Here is a 26502-nt window from a genome sequence, read left to right on the forward strand (position 1 = left end):
AACACTGAAACCCTCCTGATCCTGTGGAAACTCTATGTGAACCAGAGACAACCTCTATGTTGTGGCTACAAAAATGTTAGAAAAGCATACTTGAACCCTGACCAGAGACACTTTAAATGGTGGCAAATCCTGTTTAACATGGGTTTGAATATGATTTGTTTATTCTGAAAAGCCACACCCCCACATATAAGAAGAAGGTGCATACTTGTGCAATGACATCATTCATTTATTTTTGCTTACCCTCATTTTCATTTGAGTTCCACAGGTTATACTCTGGGTCATATTAATGGTGGCAACTGTTTTGAAATGCTTCATCTTGGTGTGTTTTTTCCCCCACAATAAAACATTTCAACATGGAAGTGTACATTTATCTGCAACGTATCCTAGGAATTTAACACACTAAGATCTTAAATGATGGTTTTGGACCAAGTCAACATTTTCTTTACAACATCATCTATGGGTCACCACTAGCCTTAACACAGCATTCTGATTGATATTGATTTTGTGGAATATGTATCTATTTAGCAGAAAAATCCATCAGCGTTTATACATCTCAGGATGCAGCTATTTTGACACTTGATGTCCACTAAAAATTCCATCACAGTTGCTCAAGACCCAAACACAAATTTGTGACCACATCCATAACCAAGCTGTATATACTGTAACTTTATTTCCATATCATGCGGAGAAATCGATACCCACAATGATAGATTGCTTCACATTGCTATGCTTGCCCGCTCCATGTTTAGGGGCTCCATACTGACACCATCTACTTAATTGTATGCCGACAATTTACTATGTATGCACTGTAAGAAAGAGAGACAATCTTGTTGTAGCTCTGCTTCATCACTCATAAGGATGAGTGTTTAATATAACCACTCGATGATCATCTCAAGAGCACAAATCACGGCGTCAAAGACAGCACAAGCACCATTTTTAGGGCAAATAGAAATGAAATGTTGTCATTGCAAATCCTACAAGTAAATAGCAACTGAATTGCAGTTTCAATGTTAAAGGCCAAGAGGCAGGGAGGTTAATGGTGATGCTGCAGCAACAACGCGGCCGTGCCAGATCGTGCTGCGACATACAGTGACTGTAATTGTGTTTGGTTTTGTTTGTTGTCTTTGCAGAGAGAGGAACCAAGTTCATTCAGTGTCCCACTTCCACTCGCATACGTTGAAATTCTGTGCATAAGAGACACAATGTACAGCATCCCTAAATTATGTAACACCGCACTGCTCTGTTGAGCCACACACTCATTTCAATTCATAATTTAAAGCCTAATAGATGTACTCATTCTCTTAACCCTCTTTATGATGATAGAACTATAAGATGGTCCATTGTTTTTGTTTTGCTTGTAGTCCTGCTTCTCCCACCCTGCAATAATAATCATGTTGTACCAATATGTTGTTATTGGAGAGATGTTCTGTTTTAAAAGCAATTGGAGATTTTTAATAATTCACATATTTTTCGGAACTAGAATTTACCCTTGGTGCGAGCTGTTTTAATGCTGCCCAGCATCACCCACCCACCCTTGACTCTCAGCACAAAATGCAAAATGTCCGTTTGGTTAACTAGCTAAATATTCTGCATGCAACAACTCAGCAGTATGTGTGGACCCACGCATTTGTTTCGACAAGTAAATGTTCATGACTGGGCTGATAAGCTTATTGAGGTTGTCCTTCCATATCTATTTAACAGCTTTGCACATTTTTTTGGAGGGTGGTGGGGAAGGGGGTGCGACAAGGCTGCTCACTCCGGTTCCAAAGCCTCCGACAAGAGGTTCAATCAGAGATAATGAATCCTACAAGGAGGTTGAGAACAAGTGATGATGAAAGAAAAAGACCCAGAGCCTTGGCTAGTGAGGTTTAAGGATGACCCAATATTCTCAGTTATGACCTATGAAATGATTGCTTGAGGACCACAGCTTGTCAAACGCTATGGACTGTAAACGAGTCAGTACTGCTAGTCTCAGCACGTCTCCAGCACCCAACCGAGTCTATGAACCGTTTCAAAAAAATGGGGAGGAGGAATTGATGAAATGTTGATACTTTTAATCCACATCCACTGAAGGGTGAAGTGGACATGATCTAACTTTGAAAATTAGAACTTTTACTTATAATAATTTCTTCATCAAAGAGGGTCATACATTAATCACTGATTGTTTCTTTTTTTTTTATTTGGTTTTGGCGAATGCAAAAGCGTCGTCGAGGAAGAAGTCAATAATTGATGTAAAAAGATTTGAACCTTGCCATACACTAATGTAACCAAGCAGATCATTGACTTGAAAGATGGTCAAAGGCAATTTTGGATATGGAAGCTAAAAATGTCTGAGGATGAAAACATGCCTACCATGAATGTCAAAATGTGCTTTTGGATCAGGACTAATTACTCAAGTTTGAACACGGCCGAAGATCCCAGCCTTTGTGACAATATCTGGGATCACGCAGTAGCACTATGAAGGTCTATAATTTGGTGCTGGTCCAAATTAGGATTGTTCATTCCTGGAGGAGTATGATTATGACTCCATATGCAAGTCTGCACTGGTGGATATCGAATTACACTGTAGACACACTGTGGTGTGTATCTTCCTCCAGCAGGGCAGCCAGAGTTTGATCTTTCTAATAGGTTGCCTATTACAAGACTAATAGACCCTATTATAAAGTGATATCCAGTCCTATTATGCAAATACCGCTGAACCGTACACAGGTTTCCTCAGTAATGAATGTGTCAGCAATTTGTCATTGCAAGATATGTGATTAATGTCAGGCAGTACAGTTAAATAGATGAATTTCTCCACAGGGTGAGCATGCAAGATGGGGTATAATTGTAGATACTTGGGGGCTCTTGAACAACAGATCAATAAAGCAGATGAAGGAAGACTTTATTCATTACAATGAAAATGATCAGCGCTTGAGGGAAGGGTGCACATATGACCCAGAACTTGCATCCTTCTGGCAGATCCCAAGCTCCTCATTATTGCAGAGACTTTACTTGATTTCCTATAATCCTGTAATTAGCTCCCTGGCCGTTCGCTGCCGGTACCACAAGCAGAATCTGACAGTTTTCTTCCATTTTCGTTGTGGCAGGGCAATTCCATGGGGTGAGTTTGGGGGGATGGGGCTGTCAGTGGGATACAAAGGCCAAGACGGAGTCATAAATCTTCACCTAAACTCAAAGCGAGAAGTACATGAGGAGACTTTACGATGACAAGCGGCGTCAAAGCGCTTCCCATCCTTTATTCTTTCTCCATCTCCTTCTCCTTTAAACGCGGAACATGAAACCTACTCCACGGTATGGCAATAAAATCTTGACATCCCGAATGTGTGACATCTTTATGGGTTGGGGTATGTGTGTGCGTGTGTGTGCATTCATGTGGACACATATCTCAGTCATAAAGCAAAAATGAGCGTACATTTTGCTACAAGTTATTTAAAAGTATTGGACACATGTATGAGCATACAGTGGTAAGCATGACTTATGTTAGATTTACATTGTGCTCGATCCAACATAGTTGTATTCAAGTGACCCATACCTGCAAAGATAGCACTGAACACCAGAAACAAAGGACAATAGCAACACAGTAGTAAGCAAATAATATAATATATATGGATGTCCAGCTAACGTTCTGATTTTCATTTGATGTGGATCCAAAGATATATTTTCCTCTTCCATTGAACTTGGAATTAAAATCTGTCACTCAAGCCATGGGTGTAAATGTCCTGGCATATGTTCCTACAACATCATGGCATATTATTAGACAATATCAAGGGGAGGAGGGGGGGGGGAAGTAATGGTGGTTCACTGGCCGAGTAGATTCGTTATTCGTAAAATAAGATGATAAATGGCTAGCATTAAAAAAAATGTATGCACAAATGTTATTGTACTCTGTTACTGAGCATTAGTTATGGATGTTGCAATATCTCCTCATCTTTGCTCCAGCCAATCGTATTGTTGCTGCTCTCTCTTCTCAAATAAAACTCTCCTTTCCATTTTTGTTAATTCTAGGTGACAAGGGTTCCGTTTACCACGGTGCAATTTTAAAATGAAAAAACAAGTGCCCCAAACTCTCCCCAAAGAGATGAGCCTTAATTAAGCAGTGGCGATGATATATTAGTGTCTGTCAAGAACAGACTTTTTTTGTTGAGTTGTGGGCAGAGTAGTGAGTATGATACAACACTTTTTGTGTACTTCTCATGAGGAAATCTGGGTCAATATGACCTCTTGCACTTTTAAAGTGTAGGCTACTTGGCTACTCTTCACCTTTCTACTCCCTATGGTCCCACTGTCTTCCCTGTCTATTTTTTTCAAAAAACGTTTTTTTCTTCTTGCATCTCATTCAAACCTTCAAGGCATTTTCTGGCAAATGATTACGCCACACTCCCCCACACTCTGGCACTGCTTTGTCTGCATGTTCAATGCTAAACACACAAACATATCCTTTTCTAACCTCTCCCTGCAAAACTGTATTTGACTTTTCACAACACAAGCAAGCACACGTATATATATATATATATACACGTAAGGGACAAATCCAAAGGGAAATGTGTGTGCGTGGAAGTGGCAAGAGAGAAGCAATCAAGACGCCAGGCGCATATTTACATCCCCTTGTCTTGTCCTCTCTCTCCCACTCTGAGTCTGCCTCTATCTCCCCCACCCATGCCTCTCTACCGGAGACACAGAGCCCTTGCTCACACTTGATACAGAGCTGTGAGGAACAGAAGGAGCAGGGTGACTATAGAGGAGAGGCAGAAGCCGGGGAAAAAAAAGGAGGCACAGTTTTGGAGAGGGGAGTAGTTGTGAAATGCCTCGAAGGGACAACTACTCCCACAAAGACCGGAAGGTAAGCCTGATACATATGACTGATGATAGCAGTAGCATTGTATCGATGGATGGCATCTGTTTTGCATGATGGCTTGCGTTGCATAGCCAACATCCCCATCCGGAGTCGCTTGCTAAATGAAAAGTATACATCACTTTGGGAACAAATTGTACAGATGAGGTGGCATGAGTAGAAGAAGAGTAGAGGGAGGAATTAAAGCCACAAATTTGGATGAAAGCAAGGAAACATCTGACACCTCAAGGGAAAAGGAAAAGTGTTGATGGGGAAAGTGACTGGATGAGCCTCCTCCATCAGCCTGCAATCTCATCACATCATCACATCTTGCTCTTCTCATCTTTTATCACCAGTGTGACTGCGGTGATGCGTATATCAGCCAGCGCCGTGCATCTGGGGTGTCTGTGACGCAAAAACGGAGAGAGAAGCCCCCCTCGTGTAACGCGCGCTGCCTCGTAGTTGCTCTCAGTGCAATGCAGGAGTTTACGGCGTGAATGTACATCTGCGTTACTGGAAGCACAGGAGGAGGAGGAGGAGGAGGAGGAAAAGAAGGAGGAGTGTAGGGACCACAGACACACAGCATGTTTTTTTCCTTTTAGCTATTCAACGGGAGCAGAAGATGAAAGAGTGGACACGGGGATATTGCTACTGGTTGTGCTTTCATGAATATTGTAGGCTACACCAAATCATTGACTAAAAATGATGTACCTTGATTCCCTCGGAACAAGCATCTCAACCACCAAACCCTCGGTACTCACTTGAACACACATCCGGAAAGTAGTCGCTGTAAAACTTTTATGGCAAGGCAGTGGGCTGAGCGGCCGTATTAATCAAGTACAGCTCCCCCGAAGCCTCAGTCCGCCCGTTATTGTCTCAACGGGGAATTTAAAGCCGGTCGTCGTTCCGAATCACTCATTATTTTTTAATGGATTAAAGAAAAACATGAAAAGTGAGGCATCACTGCTCTCTTACTTAAACAGAGGAAAGGCAAGGTATGTTCAAACAGCAAGATTTCAAAATACAGCAACAAAAGCCTTAGACACTTCTCACAAGCTTCTTTCACCAGCATAATCTTTAATGAGCCTGCTCACAGCTGCTTGCGCCATTACTGGCTATTTCAAGTGCGCTGGGGGAAGTGTGAACAGCAAACACATAACTGTTTCTGATAGAAGGCCTTTTGACCTTATTATCTGCATCATCATTGTAGCTGCGACTCAGCGCACCTCTCCCACGAGGCTGGCCAGATCTTCAACCCCAATAAACGGGCAATGGAGGGCAAAGGTTTATTCATTAGGAGACTCTCCAAAGTCATTGTGACAACTGGATCTGTTTATAAATTCAGGGCATATGTCACAAGGGGACATGGGGGCAACGCCAACCTCAAAGGAAGACTACTACATTTGCTTCCACAGCACCCACTCATTTATATCTCGAGCCTAAGAAAAGGAATGGAGACAGCCGTACATGTCCAATTCTTAGATATGCGTTGTAGTTCTTAAAGAAGTTATTTTTTATTTATGTTGTTCAGTATTTCGTCACATATTAGTTAGTCGCTGGGTGTTTCGTCCATGGAAAACAAATTAACAGCCACTCAAATAGATGCATTAGTTTTCACATCAAAGAAAAGAACAGGTAGCAACTGTAATTACCCTAGCTCGCTATTGTTCACAAATAAGTTACTTCTGGGCCCATTTGAACTCAATTGCTAACCAAAACAGCAGCGCGAAAGCACAGCCTGTCATATGAAAAAGATGATTGTGTGGAGCTGTTGTAAATGAATTGATGAATTCCATGATTTGAATGAAATGAAATGATTTAAATAGCATTGCATGTCGTGTTGAGACAGCACCTTCAATGACAACAGATTCAGTTTCTACCAGGACATAAATATGGACTATGTTAAGAAGTCAAAACCATTATAAATTGACTATCAAGTTGCCATCAGATGGTGACGATATACTGCATGTTTCTATGTAACAGTCCAGAATAATAACATGATTAAAATTTAGTTCCTGGGTATTATTGCAAACTTGGTGCTTGACATTGCATGAATATATTAAGCAGTCTAAAATTGCTTATGTAATCCGATCACACCATAAAAAAAAACATTCATAAATCAACCAATGCAAATTTAACTGCGCCCACGATGCCAAGCAAGATTTATAGAACAGCCCACTACTGAGTCGCCAAAAGCCTCACTAAGCTTACGTATATATTTCTGCATAGGTACAGTACAGCATGTGCGAAGCTTCCTTTACCTTTTGACTGATATTTCAGCTTTACTTTCCGTTTTGTCTTTTGACCTCACACGCACACACTGGAGATGCACACTCACAGCAGGACACTGTATTTTCAAAATACTACAATGAGAACAAATGGGTTCAGGTCACCTTTCATACTGCAGCTACTTAACAATGCAGCAATATTCGTGGTTTTCAAGGCTCACGTGCAAAAAAGGCAGAGGTAGTAGGTTGACCGTAAAGATTATAGCCTACACTTATTTGGTTTTCTATGACATGGTCATTGTGGTTATGGACACATTTCTTGGGCATGGCACATTTCTTTATTATTATTAGTATTGGGATTCTGCAGGTTCAAATCCAGCTAGTGATCTTTGTAGATTATTTAAACTCGCACTCAATCCTGCCATGCACCATAGCTGTTGTCATGGTAATGTGTTGTCTGCAAGGGCTAAAGTAATAGTTGATTTTCTTTTCAGCGCTGTCACAATGAGTGGCATGAAGAATTTGTTGAATTGTATTGTCTTGACCACAATGTGTTTGTGTGGAAATTGGAAGGGCAAAAACAGCAGAGAAGTTTACCGCAGCTATGAAGACAGAGCATCTCAAATGGAGGAGAGTCTATTTGAGTGATATGCAGTGCAAAAGTGGCTAATGACACTGAAAGAGAGTCCACTCTTCATTAATTGATTTTACTCTTATCTGCGAGCAGCAGGTTACTGTATGTGTGATGAAATACTATGAGAACATTTAGTCCTGCGGTCAATGAGGATAAGACTCCTTTTATCTGACTTGAATCTTATAATAGTGGTGAATTCTTTGTGTAATTAAAGAGTAGTCTTTTTGTTAAGGTAGGCAGACAATAGCAGAGATGCTTCGGATGTCTAGATGATAAACAATCAGGTTGTGCCAGTTTAGCTAAACCCAGTTGAGAATTCCTGCATCTACACAGTGTCTGCATTACTACATTTCTAATTGTGGGTGCAGGAAGAGTGTAAGACTCACATGTGATCAACAATGCAGAACACTATCGAAATAATTAACTGCAAACAAACATAGCTCTATATATGAGTTGTTGTTAAATTTCCTTATTTTGCATCCAGATTATTGTAGAATGACGATAAATCAGCATAACTAATAAAGGAAGACTAATTTATGCAGATTGTAGATCATTTAAGCAAAATAAAAGACTGCTAATCACTGCAGTGCCATTAAGACGTGAGAAGAGAGCACATACAGTGCTTTCTACACATGGGAAGGTTTTCTTTCACCCCCCACCCCCCTTTTTTTTACAGGTTTATGTAAGCATCGAGTGAGCGTGAGCATATTTTACCCCTGGTGAAATACATTCACATACATTTGCAGCTCATTAACACAGATAAAAGGGAGGAATAGGGGATGGGAAATAGGCGACATCATCTTTTTGATATTTTATAATCTTTTGCTGATTGAACCAAGGGACATTTGGGTATCTTCTTAGCTCAACTTGTATTACAGCTACACCCACTGGTGTAAAATTGCAGTTAAAATAGATTTTAGTGCAATTCATATGCTGACTGTAGAGAAGTAGGCAAGTAAAAAAATATTTTCAAATGCTATTACTGCCCAAATCTACAATCACTTTCTTAAAAATGGATGCACATGGACAGCAAAAACATTCACTTTCTTCGCTAGCATTTAAAATAAACGTATTTAAAATAAAATAAGTTCACACTGATGCCATTACTTACGGACATGCACACGCACCCACACACACACGCACACACACACGCGCACACACATACGTTTTTTTATTCTCCTACATTCCTTTGCTCTCCAGCTATGAGGTGCTGATAGAAACTGAGACATATGCCTCTGGATCACCGTGTCTGACACTAGTAGCAGATTAGAACTTTTGGTGGTTTGAAGAGGGTTTCAGTCTGTGAGAGAGAGATTGAGACAGTTTGACATATCATTAGAGAAATTGTTCTCCAGTCAGAGTGAGAGGGACGTCTCAATGCAGCAGTGTCACTCCGTAGAAGGTCAACCACGAGAAGGGTAAAACTTGATACAGTGGCTCGCTATCGGACATAATGGGAAAACGAAGAGGGAGGGTTGGTGTGAAGTTTGTATATGCGAGTCTATGACCGTATCAGTGTTAGTCCGGCCTGGAGCCAAACTTGCTGGGGACATTTTTAGTCATTTGACCCGCCCGACCTCAAAGTGTCACAAGTGAACAAAGATAGGGATGAAGTCCTTGTCATTTTATGGGCCCATCAAGGCTAGAGACATAATCGTGACGCTACAAGTAACAACTCATTGCTGTTACTTCAAGGAAAGCAGCCTCCACGACTACGATGCTGAGACGCAAGATAAGCGTTGGCATTTAGTTGTGGTGTCTTCTTGTGGTTTGCAGATCAATACTGAAATATCATTCCTTCTGATACCAGATTTTCATGCTCTAAAATCACTACTGAAATCTAAACATTGATATTTTTGATAATGAATCATCTGATAATGTATTATCATGCGGTGGAAAGTAAATAAGACTTTGAGATATTGTCTGAGTGATATGATGTTGAATGTTGAAGGGAACTACTTTTTCGTCTGCGTAGGAGCATGGCACATTGCTCCGTCAGTCACTCAGTCTCACTTTGAGTCTGTACAATGGCATTATGACAGAGTGTAAACTAAGTCATGTGTGGTGATATTTAGGATGAGGGAGACTGAAAGGCACACTGTAAACTGTGCTGAACATAGCGATTGGAGTTGTTCAAATGAATAAAGACAGTAATGTAAAAAGCAACAAAACGATTATTCAATGGCAATTTTAATTTGAGTAATCCAGGAAAACACCATATGACATCATTCTGAGGTTATGTACTCTTTCTGAAGCTCTGTTTCTTTTTTAGATCATCAGAAGCATGATGTTTATTTGTGCAAAATATAATTATCCCATCATTATCACTAATACTAGCTTGAGCATTTTTTTTGTCTTTACAGGCTCCACTTGCTTACTTCCTATAGTTGTTTGACTTATTATTTTAATACTCATTCTGCACGTTCGTTTGTTTTTTAATGACTTTTGTATATTTTTTTGTCTGTGACAACAGTCAACTGTAAATTATGACTCTTAATGTATACAGATGAGCAACCAGTAATGCCGCAGTTACATTCCGATTTAAAACTATTGGAAGTGATATTGCTGACTTTGCAACATACCACAGCTATTTGTATTCATTATTTTTTTCTCCCTATACATTCACAAACACTGCTCTCAATGACTATGAAATATTCTGCACAACATGTTCTTTATCTGAATGCAAGCTCTCTGCTTTAAAAGTGCCCACTCCATGGAAGTAAAGTAAAAAGCCATGTTTGAATTTGATATAACAGCTTCAACATCATTGTTGATGGTGTGCTCAATCGTATTGAAAAGAATTAAGTCAGTGTCAGGACAAAATTCCAATTGGCTTATTTTGTGGCTCTCAAATGATGATGGACTGGCCTGGATGACACTTGTGGGCATTCTGACCTTGCTCATAGAGTTGTGTTAACTTTGCAACATGGTCTACATCAAAGTATTGCCAGCGTTTAGCAGTTATATTTATAGGCTGGCCTATTTTTCCTATTTTGTTTTTAACTTTACTGCTGTTGATGTTTATCCGCCACAGTGTGTGTCGCCGACAATGTTAAAGGCTTGGCATGCCATTCTTTCCTGTTCCTTAGAATCACAACAGATACAATCATCCTGTTATCAACACAAACACGAAAGCATTGGCGAAAGCATCCAGTCACCCTCCTGGTAACAAGATAAAAGCTTGTTACCCTCTTAAAACACTAAAACAAAACAAGATTGTTGAGTCTACTGTGAGGCCCATCAGTCTCTGTGACAATTTGTAAGAGCTTGAATTTCATGAAGCACCATGGAGAGATGCTAAATTCATGGGAAAAGCAAACATAATTCTGCAAAACAGCATATTTTTCATGTATTCAGTGAGAATCATTGTGTGTTTCCCGCACATGCTCTGTCTCCCCTGCTTGGATGCCTGTCACGTCACTCTGCCCTTTGCTTTGGACCATCACTGTAAACACTACATTCCTGTGTGGGCCAGATTTGTGATGTGTTCCTCTCACTTTTACTCTCCCGCCTTCTGGTTGCTTCTCCTTTGCTGGTCAGTGATCAGATTGATTGATGCTAGCAACCGATGACAAGGAAATGTCAGCCAGAATACGTCATTTATCCATGTTTCTTTTAGCACTGTTGATTACCGAGCACTAGGAAATCCCTTGCTCCTTTGGTGAATTAACAGTCGCTGATTTTTAAACAACACCTTGGGGCTCTCTAAATTAATTGCCCCGTGAAGCTTGAAAGGTTTAACAGGATTAGTACCAAAAAATAGGGCTTCTAATATGATCTTTTGTTATGTCCCCACAACTTTAGACAAGGGACAAACAAGCAAATGCCTGTTCGCTTGCAGAAATGCTACCAGTGAGCATAATTCATACATTTTGCCATTCCCAAAAATCAATGTGAAAAACAGATCCTTTGGCAACTGCATAGCATGTTTTCTCAAAAAGTGACCTCTAAAGATAATGTGCCTCAATTAAAAAATAAAAAGCCACTCTTCTAATACAGTAGATGCGTCCCGTTTTAAAAATACTGTACTTCACGTTCCTGTAAAGCACAGTTCGGTTGTGCAATAAATAAATAAATGAATGAATGAATGAATAAAAAAAATAAATAAATAAATAAATAAAATAAAATAAATAAATACTATGGGTGAGCAGCCTACATCAGTATACTTTATTATTATATTTTTACTTCCTAAATGATCACCTCATAATACATATTGTTGATGTCAGGCTGAGTCTTGTCCTTCCACTTTTGATGAGACTCCCAAATGTCATGTTTGTTCAATCATTAACGTTTCATCATCAAAAAGAGCAAGCCATTGTCAAATTTGAGATTAATTTGTAAACATTACACTCCCATGTCTTTAATATAGATTATAATTTATAATATAAAATAAAAAAATCTATATAATAATATAGATTAGTGAAAAAACAATAATATAGATTTGTGGAAAAATATTCCAAATGATGACATATGAGATTCTGTCCCACAGCTATTGATTTGGTACACATCTGCAATTGTGGCCATTTGTCCAACAAGTAACCTTTTAAACCCTGTAACTCAAAGAAGTGTGGTAGTTTTGTGTTTTGTCTAATAGTCATTGACAAAGTGGGGAAATTTACAATAAATAATTTAAATAGTTGTAATTTCATCTCACAAAGAACCTTATTGCTTTTTGTTTTGAATGCAAGTCATGTCTGGGCTATAATGGCAACACTTTCCTATCTTCTGTAGGTGTTGAGCTTCAGTTGAGGATGGCGGGAGATTCCAGAATCCTCATGGACCACAACATGCAGATAGGTGTTACACCTGCACAGGTAAAACTAAAGAGCCAAACCTATTATTCATGTACTACATCAGAGAGAAGCTGGTATGAAGCGAGGTGAGCAAGAAGAGAGAGGAGATAAAAAATACATACATGGATGAGAACCCCGACTGGGAGGAATGCGGACAAATGGTTATGTAGATTACAGATTAGAAAGAGTAATTGAAGCCGTTTCTCTAATGAGCATTTTACTCTCATTCAAATGGGTGGCGTTAGCTTTGCAGTGGAGGATGGCCGTGATGGCAACTTGTCCTTCCTTCCCGAGTGTGGTCAGGAAAGCTCAATAAGAGAAAGCATCACCCACTTACCACTGTAATATAGAGAGGACTAATGAATTTGTGTTAAGGACGTCACCCGCAGGAACCATATTGACTACGAAGGCCAAAGATTGGGTGGCGCTATTTGTGACAGCTTCATTAATCACTCTGTTAGCTCAAGCCTGATGGGCTTTTTATTTGGTCTATCGTTTAAAGATTTGTAAAAACTATAAAAACAAATCCATCCATCCATCCATCCATCCATCCATTTTCTTAACTGCTTATCTAACTAAAAATCTGTGTAGCCTAAATTCAGCACTCCACGATTTTATTTGATATTCTAAAATCTATTTATAAATGGGTTTTTCGGCTCCTCTATGTATTTGTCATGAACCCCATTAGCCCCAGGATGAAAAGAAATGCTGGACCTGTGCCTGACATCCAGTGAATGCATTGTCATCAAACCACTAATTGCAAAGTCAATCAATAAGCATGGTCTTTCAATAATTCTTTGTCTAAATGTTTCTTAAACAAAATTCACCTGGACTTGATAGCAGAAAACTCAATACCCGCTTGGGTAAGTGAATTTATGTTTATCCAGAGGCGCTCAAGTGAGTACCGCACAACTCAATGAAACTTGCAAGTCTTGAATAAAACATCGGGCGTATGCTACAAAAAAAAGTACTATACAATCAAAGTATCTTCAAGGATGTCATTTACTATAGATCAGTGGTTCTTAACCTGGGTTCGATCGAATCCTAGCGGTTCGGTGAGTCGGTCTCAGGGTTCGGCAGAGCCTCCACTTCGGAGGTCAGAACATACCTGATTTATTGTGTAAATTCGGGATGAAGCATATCTGAGTTGGTCTCGCAAAGGCAACAGCAGAAGTCACACTGATCTGCAGGTATGTAATTTGTTTTGAGGTCATGCATTCTGTTGTTTTTTTTTCTTTGAACAAGGTGATGTTCATGCACGGCTCATTTTGTGCCCCCAGTAATAAACATTGATGTCTTGAATTTGAAGAAAAAGAAAAATGTCACTAAAGAGGGGTTCGGTCAATGCGCATATGATACTGGTGGGGTTCGGTACCTCCAACAAGGTTAAGAACCACTGCTATAGATACAGTGTCGTCACTTTACTGCGGCTTTAGAGAGCGATGGATTGCATACATGCCTGGCTAAGGGCTGACTACATAAAGGGGGCAGGAGCTGTTTTCTTGACTCAACACAACATATTCAATTTGTCAATTCATATTGGAAGTGTCAGTGGGTTGCCAGCATGTCCTTGGTCTGTTTGAAAGATGCCGCCATCCTCCATTAGTGTCATCTCGTGTGCACACGTCCAAAAATAGTGGCAAGAATTTGGATTTTGACAGTCACTGATTTCATTCTCCGGAATGTTATAAATAAGACAATGATTGAGGGGAGATGAGTTGCAAGCAGGTCATCTTCATCAGACAGCTATAAAGTGGATAACCCTTTGTGGAAGATGCAATCAGTATCTTTGGGAGAGCTGGAGGATGTTCAATTGTTCCGATGCAGGCTTGCCAAGATCCAAGGTGTGAAGATAGAGGACACAGGGGAAAGAGAGGGAGGCGGAGGCATTGGAGCCAGATCGTTCATTGGAATTGGGCCAACAGAGTCAATGTCCTTGGGTTTTTTTCTTTAACCTGTTCTCCCCCTTGCTCCCCGTATACTGTACACTGATCTAATATATCCACACCAATCATGCAACAAGAAACACAATTTAGCTACTGGGTTCAACCTATTGTTGGAACGTGCGGCCCCACACACCTAATAAACTCAGTGGGGTATGTACAATTTTGACACATAATTAGTCTTAAAAAAGCTACAGTCAGAAGCTGAATTGGCTGATTTGACTCTACAGTGTTGCACACAACTCGAATGATTTGTCACCTTGTAGAGTATGAAAAAAAAGTGCTGTTGGGTCACCATAACAATGACAAGCTTTGATGTAATAATGGACGTGAACATTTTTTAATTTTGTAGCTATTAGTACACATTCGCGGTGGGTTTACTTAAGTGGTATAAGCACTCTGGCTTCTCACATTGCAAAAAACGTTTCTTTGTGTTTGTCAGTGTCTTGCTATTAGTTTACTGCTTCTATTCCAAACATCAGCTGGGACAAGCTCCAGCTCCATGATCGTCAAGGTGGTTAACATTTAGTTACTGAAAAGCAGACAAATACTGTTATACTCTCTGACATTGCTTTTTCATCTGCTTTCTCCATATAGGTGAAGAAGCTTCCGAAACACTTACGGGAGGCACAGATCTCAACAGAGCGAACACACCTGATATCTGACCCCGCCAAGAAGCCACGTCAGCGATATGTGCAAAAGGATGGCAAATGTAACGTTCATCATGGGAACGTGCAAGAGACCTACCGTTACCTCAGTGACTTGTTCACAACATTAGTCGACCTTCGTTGGCGTCTCAGTCTCTTTATTTTCACGCTAGTCTATGTCGTCAACTGGCTCTTCTTCGGCTTTCTTTGGTGGTTGATTGCACTCATCCGCGGGGATCTCCTGCATGCCGATGAAGAAGGATGGACCCCCTGTGTGGAGAACCTCAACAGTTTTGTCTCTGCTTTCCTCTTCTCCATTGAAACTGAGACCACAATTGGGTACGGCTATCGTGTTATCACAGAAAAATGCCCTGAAGGTATCATACTGCTTTTGGTGCAGGCCATACTGGGTTCTATTGTGAACGCCATGATGGTCGGCTGCATGTTTGTCAAGATCTCTCAGCCAAAGAACCGCGCCGAGACCCTCATGTTCTCACACAAGGCCGTCATATCGGTGCGAGACAATAAGATGTGCCTGATGTTTCGGGTAGGGGACCTGAGGAATTCACACATTGTGGAGGCCTCGATCCGAGCAAAGCTTATCCGCTCGCAGCAGACCAAGGAAGGGGAGTTCATCCCGCTCAACCAAACTGACATAAACATCGGCTTTGACACGGGAGACGATCGCCTGTTCCTGGTGTCGCCACTCATCATCTCCCACGAGATTAACGAAAAGAGCCCATTCTGGGAGATGTCCATGGCGCAAATGGAGAAGGAGGAATTCGAGATAGTGGTCATCCTCGAGGGCATGGTGGAAGCCACAGGTATGAAACAAACACAATTTGGTGGGGTTGTAATAAATTACTCAATAGATACCGCAAAATTCCTGGTGAAAAAGGGTGGGTGCCGTTGCAATAGTAAAAATGTAATAGTTGAGTTTTTCTCAAAGCTGAGCGAGTTCGGCAGAGGTGTTGATGTTTATATTTTCTATGATGCAACATTTTATCGGAAATGTCACTTAAGGATAAAAATCTCCCATACCCTCTTGCACGCGTAGACACACATTTCCACTGTTGCTACTTCGAGGTTTTCTTTGACGTATATATGAAGTTAAACCACCCACACCGCTGGTCTTTGTTTTGGGTAAACGCTAAGCCCTTCCAAACTGCTTAAGGCTTGTTCTTTTTAAAAGACAGACAACACCGGGTTGTTCTGTAAAATTCCAAAAATCGAATTTCCAGGCACAAACTCAGAATTTACAACATCTTACTGAAAAAGAGTAAAAATTGTGTAAATTAAGTAACAAAATTGTCTCTGCACCAATTCCCAAACTCTTTCCGTATTTTCCTGGACTATAAGTCGCAGTTTTTTTTGGCCGGGGATGCAACGTGTACTCAGGAGTGACTAATGTGTGAAATTATTAACACATTATTATAACATTTCACATGTTATATTCACACTAAATCGCAAGAGGGCACTCTGGGCCTGTGTGTCAGGATTCAGAAAGGCTGGAATAATTGGAACTGCAACTGACGTTGAGTCTGACGTAAGTGACGTAGAAGAGGAAGCGCCGCTTCTTCTACCTCCGGAGTTAGCGGAGTTGTTTAACAATGACAGAGGATGAAGATTACATTGGATTTAGTGATTTGGAGTGACACGGATGGTTTGGTAATTTTGTTAGCATGTTATTTATGCTATAGTTATCGGAATAACTCTTAATATCTTATGTTAACATACCAAGCACGTTCTCAGTTTGTTGTTTATGCGTCATGTAACGTTAGCATACCGTACAATTATTCAGCCTATTGTTGCTTCTATTCTATTTTTATTTTAAATTGCCTTTCAAGATGACATGTCTGTTCTTGGTGTTGGATTTTATCAAATAAATTTCCCCCCAAAAATGCGACATATACTCCATTGCGACTTATATGTCTTTTCCTTCTTTATTATGCATTCAATAGCTGGTGCGACTGGTACTCCGGAGCGATTTATAGTCTGGAAAATACGGTATAAACATATTAATGATGTGATTACAGTAAAAAGGCCCATAGTGTGCTGTTAATCGTCGGCTTTAATAGGTTTTCTGTCTGCTTTGGCAAAAAGCAGGTATTGTGATTTGTGTGTAATTACAATTTATTTTTAAGAAATGCATAGTATTATACGTACATACGTATTAGTAATTATGAGATTATTAAACAAAAGAGACACATGGACTGATTAGAAGGGTTTACACTCTTAGACAAATATGTACAAAGCACAACGCTCCCTGGTGCGATCAGGCATGTCTTTGCATGCATCTGAACATTTCTGCTCTATTTCACATTTGATTTTTATATTTATTTTCTCTCCCAAAGCACCAGTAGTCATCATGCTTCCTGATCACACTACTGGATACTTGACCCAGGCATTAAATCACCCCTCACTTCGCTTGCACAAACCGCTGCGGCGTTCAGGGGTTAGTGTCATCACTGTCCTTCTCCACTGGGCAATGTGCAAATCTGGCCATTGCCTTTAACCCCCCCCCCCCCCCCCCCCCCACGCACACACACACTCACATGCACGGTCCCTCATGAGACTCTTGTTGCAAGCCTATGCCTGACAAATGTTAGCTTACTTTAATGATCACATATATAATAATCAGACCCTAGTAATAGTGTTCATGCCCAAACTCGGGTTTGGTTTGACTTGCGAAACATCAAATACCAGTTTGGGTTTTATATAGGCAGAGCACTAACCCAAAGCTATGTGACGACATCTTCAATACTGTATATCATCCCAGTGACACTGTACATCTTTATTGTTCGCTGGCTCTTTGCTATAATAAAGGCAGGTGAACATACGCACCAGGGACATGTGGCCACAGCTCAAAGGTGCTGACACAATAATGGACCAGTAAAGAGTTGGTGCCAGTCTGACACAAGTTTTGCTAGATCCAATCTTCAACCGAAGACAATGAAAGCCTTATCAAACACAGACAGGTCCCTTTTGCCAGCAGGGAAAATATGGATAGTAACTGTAGACGGCCCATTTTTCATTAGTCAAGTCAAGTCAAGTCAAGTTTATTTGTATAGCCCTAAATCACAAGCAGTCTCAAAGGGCTTCACATAGACAAAAAATTGACAATTATTCTCAAAGCATCCCCTGATCTTAAGCTCCCAAAAGGACAAGGAAAAACTCAAAACCCCTGCCAGGGGAAAATGAGAAACCTTGAGAAGGGACCACAGATGGAAGGATCCCCCTTTCAGGATCACCAGGTTGTAATGGATGCAGAGAGGGCACAAATAATACATAATATGAAAATCAAAAAAGTGGATGTCCAAGTCAGAGCGAAGGGCTGCCGGAGGAGCCCTCTACTATCCCCATTAGAAAGCCCATTTGTATTCTGTTACGAACCAAAAGAGCAACACATCATCAATGCACGTAAAAATTCTTTCACGTTAATAAAAATGTGCATAGTTATCTGTTACTATCAAAAATGAAGAAATGTTTTTCTTCTTCCATCAGATCCACTTGACATAAATTGCATATAATGACAATTTGATTGTTAAGCCCTAAATAGGTCTCTATATGAATAAAAGTAGATCAGGCTTCCACGGTGTGCAGTTGAGTAAATCAACAACTCCAGTCACTTTTTGCAGCAATGTAGCTAAATAAGTCAATCATAAAAAAAATGTATTTTTAATGTCATTTCTACACTGTAAATGCTCAAAATTGTAATTACACTCTCACTTAATATTTGAAGAGATGAAACCCACGGTCAAATGTGGGAGTACTATAGCAAGGGAAAAGATATTACAGGGGGAAAATGAAAAAATGAATCAGATATTGCATCATCAATGAGTCAGAGTGAAGTTGCAAGTTCTTCAAAATGCTAATAAGTCTCATTGATGTCATTTTTTCCACACATCATTACGTTGCCAACCAATGCACATTCAAATACACTACGAAGCAATGTCCATAGTTCAGCCAGATAATAGCTGACTGCAGATAGCAGAAGAATCCACTCGTAACCTCTAAGCGTATGTGTTTGTTATAGATATATTCTGGTGATTGGTTTGGCAACTTCAAAGTCAGCAAACATCTTCATCACTATACTGCAGTGAATATACGTAATGTAGTTTCTGTGTCAGAGAGGCTCTGTCGCGTGTGCCTATGTTGCCGACAACAAACCTTTTGTTTTCATTATAGAACGGTCTCTGACAATCGTCCACATATGACAGTTTTGTTATCTTATATCCTTTCTAATATTTATATATCAAATAAGAAGTGTTTTGTGCAACACAATCTATTTTTTTATGATGTGCAAGATGTACTGTTTACTTGTAAACATTACAAGCTAGTCATGCTTTTTTGTCTTAGTCAATAAAGGAATCAATTTATTTATCACCATGCCTTCTATAACACTACATTTATGTGGTACGCAATTCATGTATGTATCTGCAGCCTACTCCCCTGAATATTTAGTAGTAGTTAAGTCTGAGTAAAAGTTAGCATTAAATATTTTTCTTTGGGTGAGTTTTAGGGAAATAAATTTACCAAATGTGATCATTTTTCTTTAAGGCACTTAAGGTGAAAAGAAGCGTCATTAAATGAGGAAAAATGGTACAGTAATCTTTAAAAAAATAAATGAATATTACTGCATATCAAAACAACCAATGAAAACATAAATAAATATTAATGTCTCGCTACTGGTCATTAGTACTGTCCATTAATTTGGCTTCAGTGTTCACAAAATATTCGGCTAACATAAGTGCGTAGGCAAAGTATACAGATGAGTACAATATTTCTTTCTAAATCCTCTTAGATGGTGAATCCTCTTATTTTTTTATTTTCCAACAACAAGCCCTAAACTGCAACAAATAGCCACATAGAAAACTTGGTAAGAACATGTCCTGACTACAAACGGTAAACCGTATATCCCCAGCATAGTCAAAATAAACACAAGGACAAATAATTCCACGAGTGATAAAGCTTAGTCAGCTCAAGACCTTGGTCGTACATAGAAAGCCTTGAGGGGAAACACAAAAGATCTAACAAAACAAACACGTGTCTAGTGACCTTGGCCCTTCCACACTGTATTAACACTTGACATGAAAACATGTGTTAAATACAGATTTGACGAATTATCAAGGGGACTTTATATGCGGGCAGCGTTGGCAATTAGCATTGACCTCCACACAATCACAGGTGGATGTCATGGGAGGAAAAGAAATACACAAGATGGCTTCATCCTATTAGTCGAGCCAGCACAATAATCAGGAAGTGGCTCACCTAAATGGAGCAGCCTTAATTATGGTATTAAGTGCTCTTTTATGTTTCTTCTTTAATGGGTTAAAAGGTCTGCCTTAAAAGGGTGCTTCTATACCACAATCCAGGATGAAGGCGGAGAACTCTAACATGGTTTAATTATTGTTGTTATTGATTTCATCCCGCTGACCTTGCACAGCCTTTAATAGACAGCCATGCACAAGACATTGTGGGATTCTGGTCAAGCTACAATTTGGAAAATATTTTACTCAGGAAATAATAGAAAGAGTCAATCCCTTCCAGGGTCAAATGTCAGAATCATAAAACCTTTTTTATACTACAGCTAATGTTTTAACAGCTGATGACAACATGCTTATGATTTTGATTTTGCTGAGCAGTCAGGACAGGACTGTCTAAGCATTCAATTTCGGATTCTATGGTTATCGAGACATTTTTAATGTGATGTATACAACAAAGCAAACACACTTGGGGAATATTACCTTTTTTGTTAGACTTTGAAAAAATCTGAATTATAACTTGGGATCCTTGACTTTAGACATTCTTATTTGTATTGTAAAGTTTGTGATGTTATGTGAATGTTTTTCTTAAAAGAGGTACACCCTATTTGCAAAAAATATCCCTTTATGGATTTTTTTGTGAAATTTAGCAGGGCACCTTTTTTTACCTACCAAAGGACAGGAAAACATTTGGACTTCAGTATGAACTAAGAAACCACATCCGCCCAGCAGTTAAGAAAAGCAACAAACATTATTTTGGAAAAACAAACAAAGGCTGCCTTTTATAATAAATTAAAAAAAGGCAAATATTTGACAAGTTGAAAATAGAAACGGGGCCATCGATTTCCAGAGGGAATTGAAAAAGAAAGGTTCATGAGCACCTTCTTGAGCAGCAACAAAAGACACTGCATCAGTCTGAATCAACTGTTCTTCTATTTTTAATCACATGGAATGGACTCACTCTATTTATCAAGGGCAGCAATAGACTGAGCAAATTGTGTTCAGTGTTTTTGGTTCAAAGGATTACTCCAGTGACAGCCCTTTCACCATTTGAAAAATAAAACAAACAGTCAGGGAAAATCGAAGCTCACAAAAAGCCAGCTCCGAAACTTGGGTTGGATATTTACTTCAATGTTACTTCTTAATTTTTCATAAAGCATCAATTGCTAGCACCTTTTGGGGAGCTACAGTAGTTTTAAAAATGTCACAGAGAGCATTGACAACATAAAAGCATTGGATAACATCCTAAATTCCAGTGGATTATTTGCATAAATGCATAATTATTGCACATTTTAACTTTGCAGGTGTGATCAGTAGAGCACTGAAAAATAACACAGAAAAATATTTTGGCTACCTTTCTCAATTGGTAATCTTGCTTACAGGAATATCTAAGTGATTTTGAATATTTAATACTAACAGAATTCCTACAGCTGTGGTTTGACTGATGCATGGCATTTCCTGTATGCAGTTTGAGCTTCCGCAAAAAAAAATGAACTGACTTGTCTCTCCCCTTTTCTTTTCATCTGTCTGTGTGTACATGTGTTTATTTTCCTGTCCATTTCGGATGTGTGTCTGTTCCTCCGTTCATACCTTTGATGTGTGTGTGGCTGTGTACGGCTGCCTGGACCTGGATTAGGGATGACGTGTCAAGCAAGGAGTTCCTATCTGGACACAGAGGTGCTTTGGGGTTACCGCTTTACCCCGGTTCTCTCCTTGGAGAAAGGCTTCTATGAGGTCGATTACAACAACTTCCACGACGTCTATGAGACCAACACCCCTGCGTGCAGCGCCAAGGAAATGGCGGCAAAGCTTCGAGATGGGCCCCTATTGCCTCAGCTGTCACTGCTGAGCCCAGAACCAAAAATGCACACTTTTGGCCTGTCTGACCTGGACCCACTAAGCCACGATGAGGACAAGGAGGAGAGAGAATCAGGAGGTGACAAAGGAGAGACAAATGGCTCAGCGGCTGCTTTGGAGGAGACGCCCTTTGCTGATGGACTGCCTGGCTGATTAACCATCAGAAAAAAAACCTCACCTGAGGGAACTGGACTGTGTTGTATTTAATTTAGTCAATGGCCATTGCAAGGCTTGGAGAAATAAAACACTGTTCTTCAATCACTGAACCACGCAATACTCCTCTGCAGTACTAGAGTGTCAATCTATAGAATAGATTGCTTTTTAGACACGTACTGTAAGTACCGGCACACATCTATATCTACACTTTAAAGTTGGTGGTACCCATTGTCTTTTTATAATCCAATAATTATACCCTATCACCACTATTGCAGTTTACAGCGGGCCACACAAAGTAGGCATGACAGGACAATATAGCATTGTATTGTTTGAATAGGGTGCCATCTGATAATAACATAGCACACCGCACCCTTAATCTGTCCTCTGACAATCACAAGTCTTGTCACCCAAACCAGAAGTCTCAAGCAAACATGACTTCACGTAGAATCCAGACTAAACTGTGAGAGGCGGAAATCTACAGGAGGGCATCCAGACTGCTGGAAAATCAAAACAAGCCGCAACAGCTCGGCTACCTGTGAGAATTTCTTGCCACGACATCTGCATCTTTTGTGGTAAGATTTGGATTACACTCAACTCAGTGAGTTGATCCCCCACTTCTGAAGCCCTCTCACTGTGAGCTTTGCATCTGTTGCCATAGCATTCGTTTATTATTTTACACTCACTTCATGATTGGCAAACATTTTGTCATACTTAATAGGCCCAGAATCAGATATCCTAGATTGCAACGCCGCACGACAATATTCTGTCACAAATATTAAACATAATGCGATTGGTGATCCCAATTGGGAAAACTAAAGTCACTCTTAACACTCCATTAACCACAGGATGAATGGTCACGGTAATCATCAGATGATTTGGTCTTTGCTGGCTTTGATCAGAAAGGTGAGAATCAGGATTATCACAGAGGATTATCTTTTATGTGTGCCCTACTTGAATTGTAAAATTGTATGAGAAAGTTGAACTGAAACATGGAGTCGAGACAGAGTGCACTCTGCTCTTATATGTACAGCTATGCTCTAATTTTAAAGAGTATTGATTCAGACACATGCTACTTTATGATGATGGAAGGAAATACTTTCCTCCATCTCGATCCTTCATTAGGATGGTATACAGTATGTAAGGCTAATAGTTTACTTGTAGGAAACTATACAAAGCGATCCAAATGCAATCTGTACTCAACCAATATGCAGTTATCTTTTCTGAAATTCGTCCTTTGTGTGTAGTTTCATATTCATGTGACTAATTCTCGCACACAGGAAGCTTTGCTCCAAAAGAAACCAGCTTTTACCTCATTCTATGCTCATTTTCAGGGTAATTAGCTGCAGCAGAGGTTGGTGAACGAAGACGCTATTGTGTAACTGATTGATTGGTAGTAAGACGCGGCACTCCACCTACAATTGTGGAGTGTCAATTAATTAAAAGCAGTGGTAAACATAAAATGCACAGCAGTTAACCTGCATTTGGAAGACATGGCAATAAGCCAAGTCGATTAGGGCACGACGAATGTTGTGATCAAGACCAAGACTGTCTTTAAGGACATGAGTCTACACCAAGGCATAGGCTGGCTAAAACCAAGATGGCTTATATTTAAATGTTTGCAGGAAAATGGTGTTCACTCATGGTGTAGTGGTTAACTTTCATGGAACCAGTGTGAAATCTAATCGAACGTCTGTGCCTTGCTGATGACCTCCAGGGTCAATCTAATACGGTCACTTTACCCAGTCACTTGCAGTTACAATTGACCCTGAACAGGATAACGTACAAAGCAAATAGATGGATGGTATTTTCAACATCTGAAAATCAGATAATGTATAATAATCCTGGTTACAGTCATTACTTTCAAAAACAAATTATACATTGTGTAGGTGAAGCACTGCTCTTCCTGCGGTTTTGGTCTTGAGAATAGAAATCTAGAGCCTTATTTTACCCAGTTTGACAGTCTAACCTGACCCAGCTAAAATGCAATTAATGACTCATAATTGATCTCTAAACCAGTCCTGAGACCAAGATGGTCTCTTAGCGCTACAACACCATTTTGAAATAATCATCATGATAATAAAAACTAATACTGTATTCCACAATACTGCACAAAAGTCTTAGTTCACCATTAGTTTTATGTATTGTTTTTTTCTATTTGTATCTGCATTTATATTAAGAAAACTAAAACACAAAAGGATTAAACTTTGGAGTATTTGATAAAACTTTGCTGAGACCAAGGAATAAGCCATACCATTTTAGCAATGATCGAGATCACAGTGAAGTAATTTATGCTATCAGAGGAACCATCCATCCCTGTGAAAGCATCACAAATCACATTGGCACCGCCCATCTTTTTGCCATCCTCAATTAACGATGAAGTAGCTTGTTGGTTGACAAACAGATGGATTCTTAACTTCACCTCTTAACTGAGTGACATTCAAGTCACATTTCGCCTTTATTAAATCTAGTGGTAGCCTTGACCTTTGTGCAGTAATGCAGGAAATGTTATCCCACCTAAAAGCAAATTGTCTATCAAATTAATACAATAATGTCCATTTATGACAAACTGTTCAATCCTTCTTCCTGCTGTTGTTAACAAAACAAATTAGATTTATTTATGTATTTATTTATTTATTTATGTAAGTACAGTATCACATTAAGAGGAGATGACGGTAGGTTTGATCGGCGTTGATCAAACTACTTTACAGGCTAATCTTACTGGCTGATGCATGTTGGTACTTGATCGAAATGGCTCTTGATTTTTATATGAAATGGTTTTTTTTTTATTAAAGGTTTATGAAATGTTCACTAAGTCACCTTATGAAAAGGAAAGATGTTTATGAAATTGATTATGCATAAGGGAGGCACTTGCCTACAGATGATAATGAGAGTAAAAGGCTTTCTGTCTAATCTCCATCATCCGGGGTATTTGCCTTCTTCATTATGACTCACTGGTCCCCACCTATTACTTGAAGTGTTCTTCAACCTTCTCCGTTTTCAGCCTCCACTTGTTTCCCAAACTGCCCTTTGTCTTCTGTTTAATGGCCCTTGCGAGCGGTTTTGGAAGCAGACATGTGCTTCCAAGTGGGCCATGGCGGACAGTAGTTAATTGACTTGCATGAGGTGACTCCTACGTTCTCTACTTCTAAATACATTAAATACAGTGATACGAATACAGGGTATTTTTTAGGCATGCAAATGATAAAATTTCTACAATATAAAGACATTTCAATAAAACTGTCATTGACAAAATTATAAATCCCTAATTGTTTAAAATGCTCAATTGTCTTGTTTCAAAGATGCTTTGATATATTTATTTTCACCGCATCTAACTATGTATCCCATTTGCTAAACAATAGGTTTGTTGTTAGAGAGCCATCATCGTTCATTGCAGGAATGTCATCTGTTTTATGTGTTCTCTCGGGAATAAACATACTACAGCCAAAAGAACAGAACGTGTTCTTGTGAATGTGTTCACGCATGAACGAGCGGGGCAGCATTATTTGCGTGTGATTTATTTTCGGTGCAGATAACTAAACAAGGAAAAGTAATGACCTCACTTCAGAAGAGTGTGACGTTACACTTTGCTGTAACAAATCGACAAAGCAGCGGGTTCAATATATACATAGATACGTGAAAAGTGGATTAGTTGTGCTTGGCACAATGAAAATAAGTATAAATTATCAGTACAGCACATCATGTGTACTGAAGCTTGAGGCAAAAGACTCATGCATGTTTTTAAGGAACCCTTTTGAGATAAATCAATAGGTAGCTTGCAGCTAGTGCAAGAGGCTCACGTTCTTTCTTATTAAACATCACAAAGGAACGACTCAAAATGCATAATACTCATAAAATTGTATGCTTACAGAGCACTGAACTAACAGGACTAGTAATCATAATTTTACTCAGTCACACAACCTCTGGTGGTCCAAGTAGCATGGCACCGAAACATTCTGGATGAAAGTGCGTGAACAGCGCCAAATTCTTTCAGCTTTAGATGACTCGAACTACTTTATGGTGAATTCCAGTATTTTTTCCTTTCTCATTGCCCTTCTTTAAAAGATGAAAGTGTAAAAAAAATCAAAACACAAAGGTAAAACACAGTACACCTATACATACAGACTTCATCATTTGATTTGACAGTTC

General features: G+C 39.5%; 1 protein-coding gene across 1 annotated transcript; it reads left to right on the forward strand.

Moving 5' to 3' along the window:
- The first annotated feature begins 4605 nt into the window (after window positions 1–4605).
- On the forward strand, window positions 4606–25806 carry kcnj5 (potassium inwardly rectifying channel subfamily J member 5). The gene is made up of 4 exons (XM_037268013.1): window positions 4606–4843; window positions 12428–12510; window positions 15030–15903; window positions 21980–25806. Exons 2-4 carry the CDS (start codon window positions 12448–12450, stop codon window positions 22351–22353), a joined length of 1311 nt encoding a protein of 436 aa, XP_037123908.1. The 5' UTR covers window positions 4606–4843; window positions 12428–12447; the 3' UTR covers window positions 22354–25806.
- Window positions 25807–26502: the final 696 nt, after the last annotated feature.

This window comes from Syngnathus acus, chromosome 13 (assembly GCF_901709675.1).
Source record: "Syngnathus acus chromosome 13, fSynAcu1.2, whole genome shotgun sequence".
In the NCBI taxonomy this organism is placed as follows: domain Eukaryota; kingdom Metazoa; phylum Chordata; class Actinopteri; order Syngnathiformes; family Syngnathidae; genus Syngnathus; species Syngnathus acus.

Bases quoted from the DNA above. Each gene is read 5' to 3' on its own strand.
- kcnj5 (XM_037268013.1), top strand. From the start codon at position 12,448: ATGGCGGGAGATTCCAGAATCCTCATGGACCACAACATGCAGATAGGT. The intron at 12,511-15,029 runs GTAAAACTAAAG...TTCTCCATATAG, and splicing joins TAGGTGTTACACCTGCACAG to GTGAAGAAGCTTCCGAAACA. The intron at 15,904-21,979 runs GTATGAAACAAA...GACCTGGATTAG, and splicing joins GGGCATGGTGGAAGCCACAG to GGATGACGTGTCAAGCAAGG.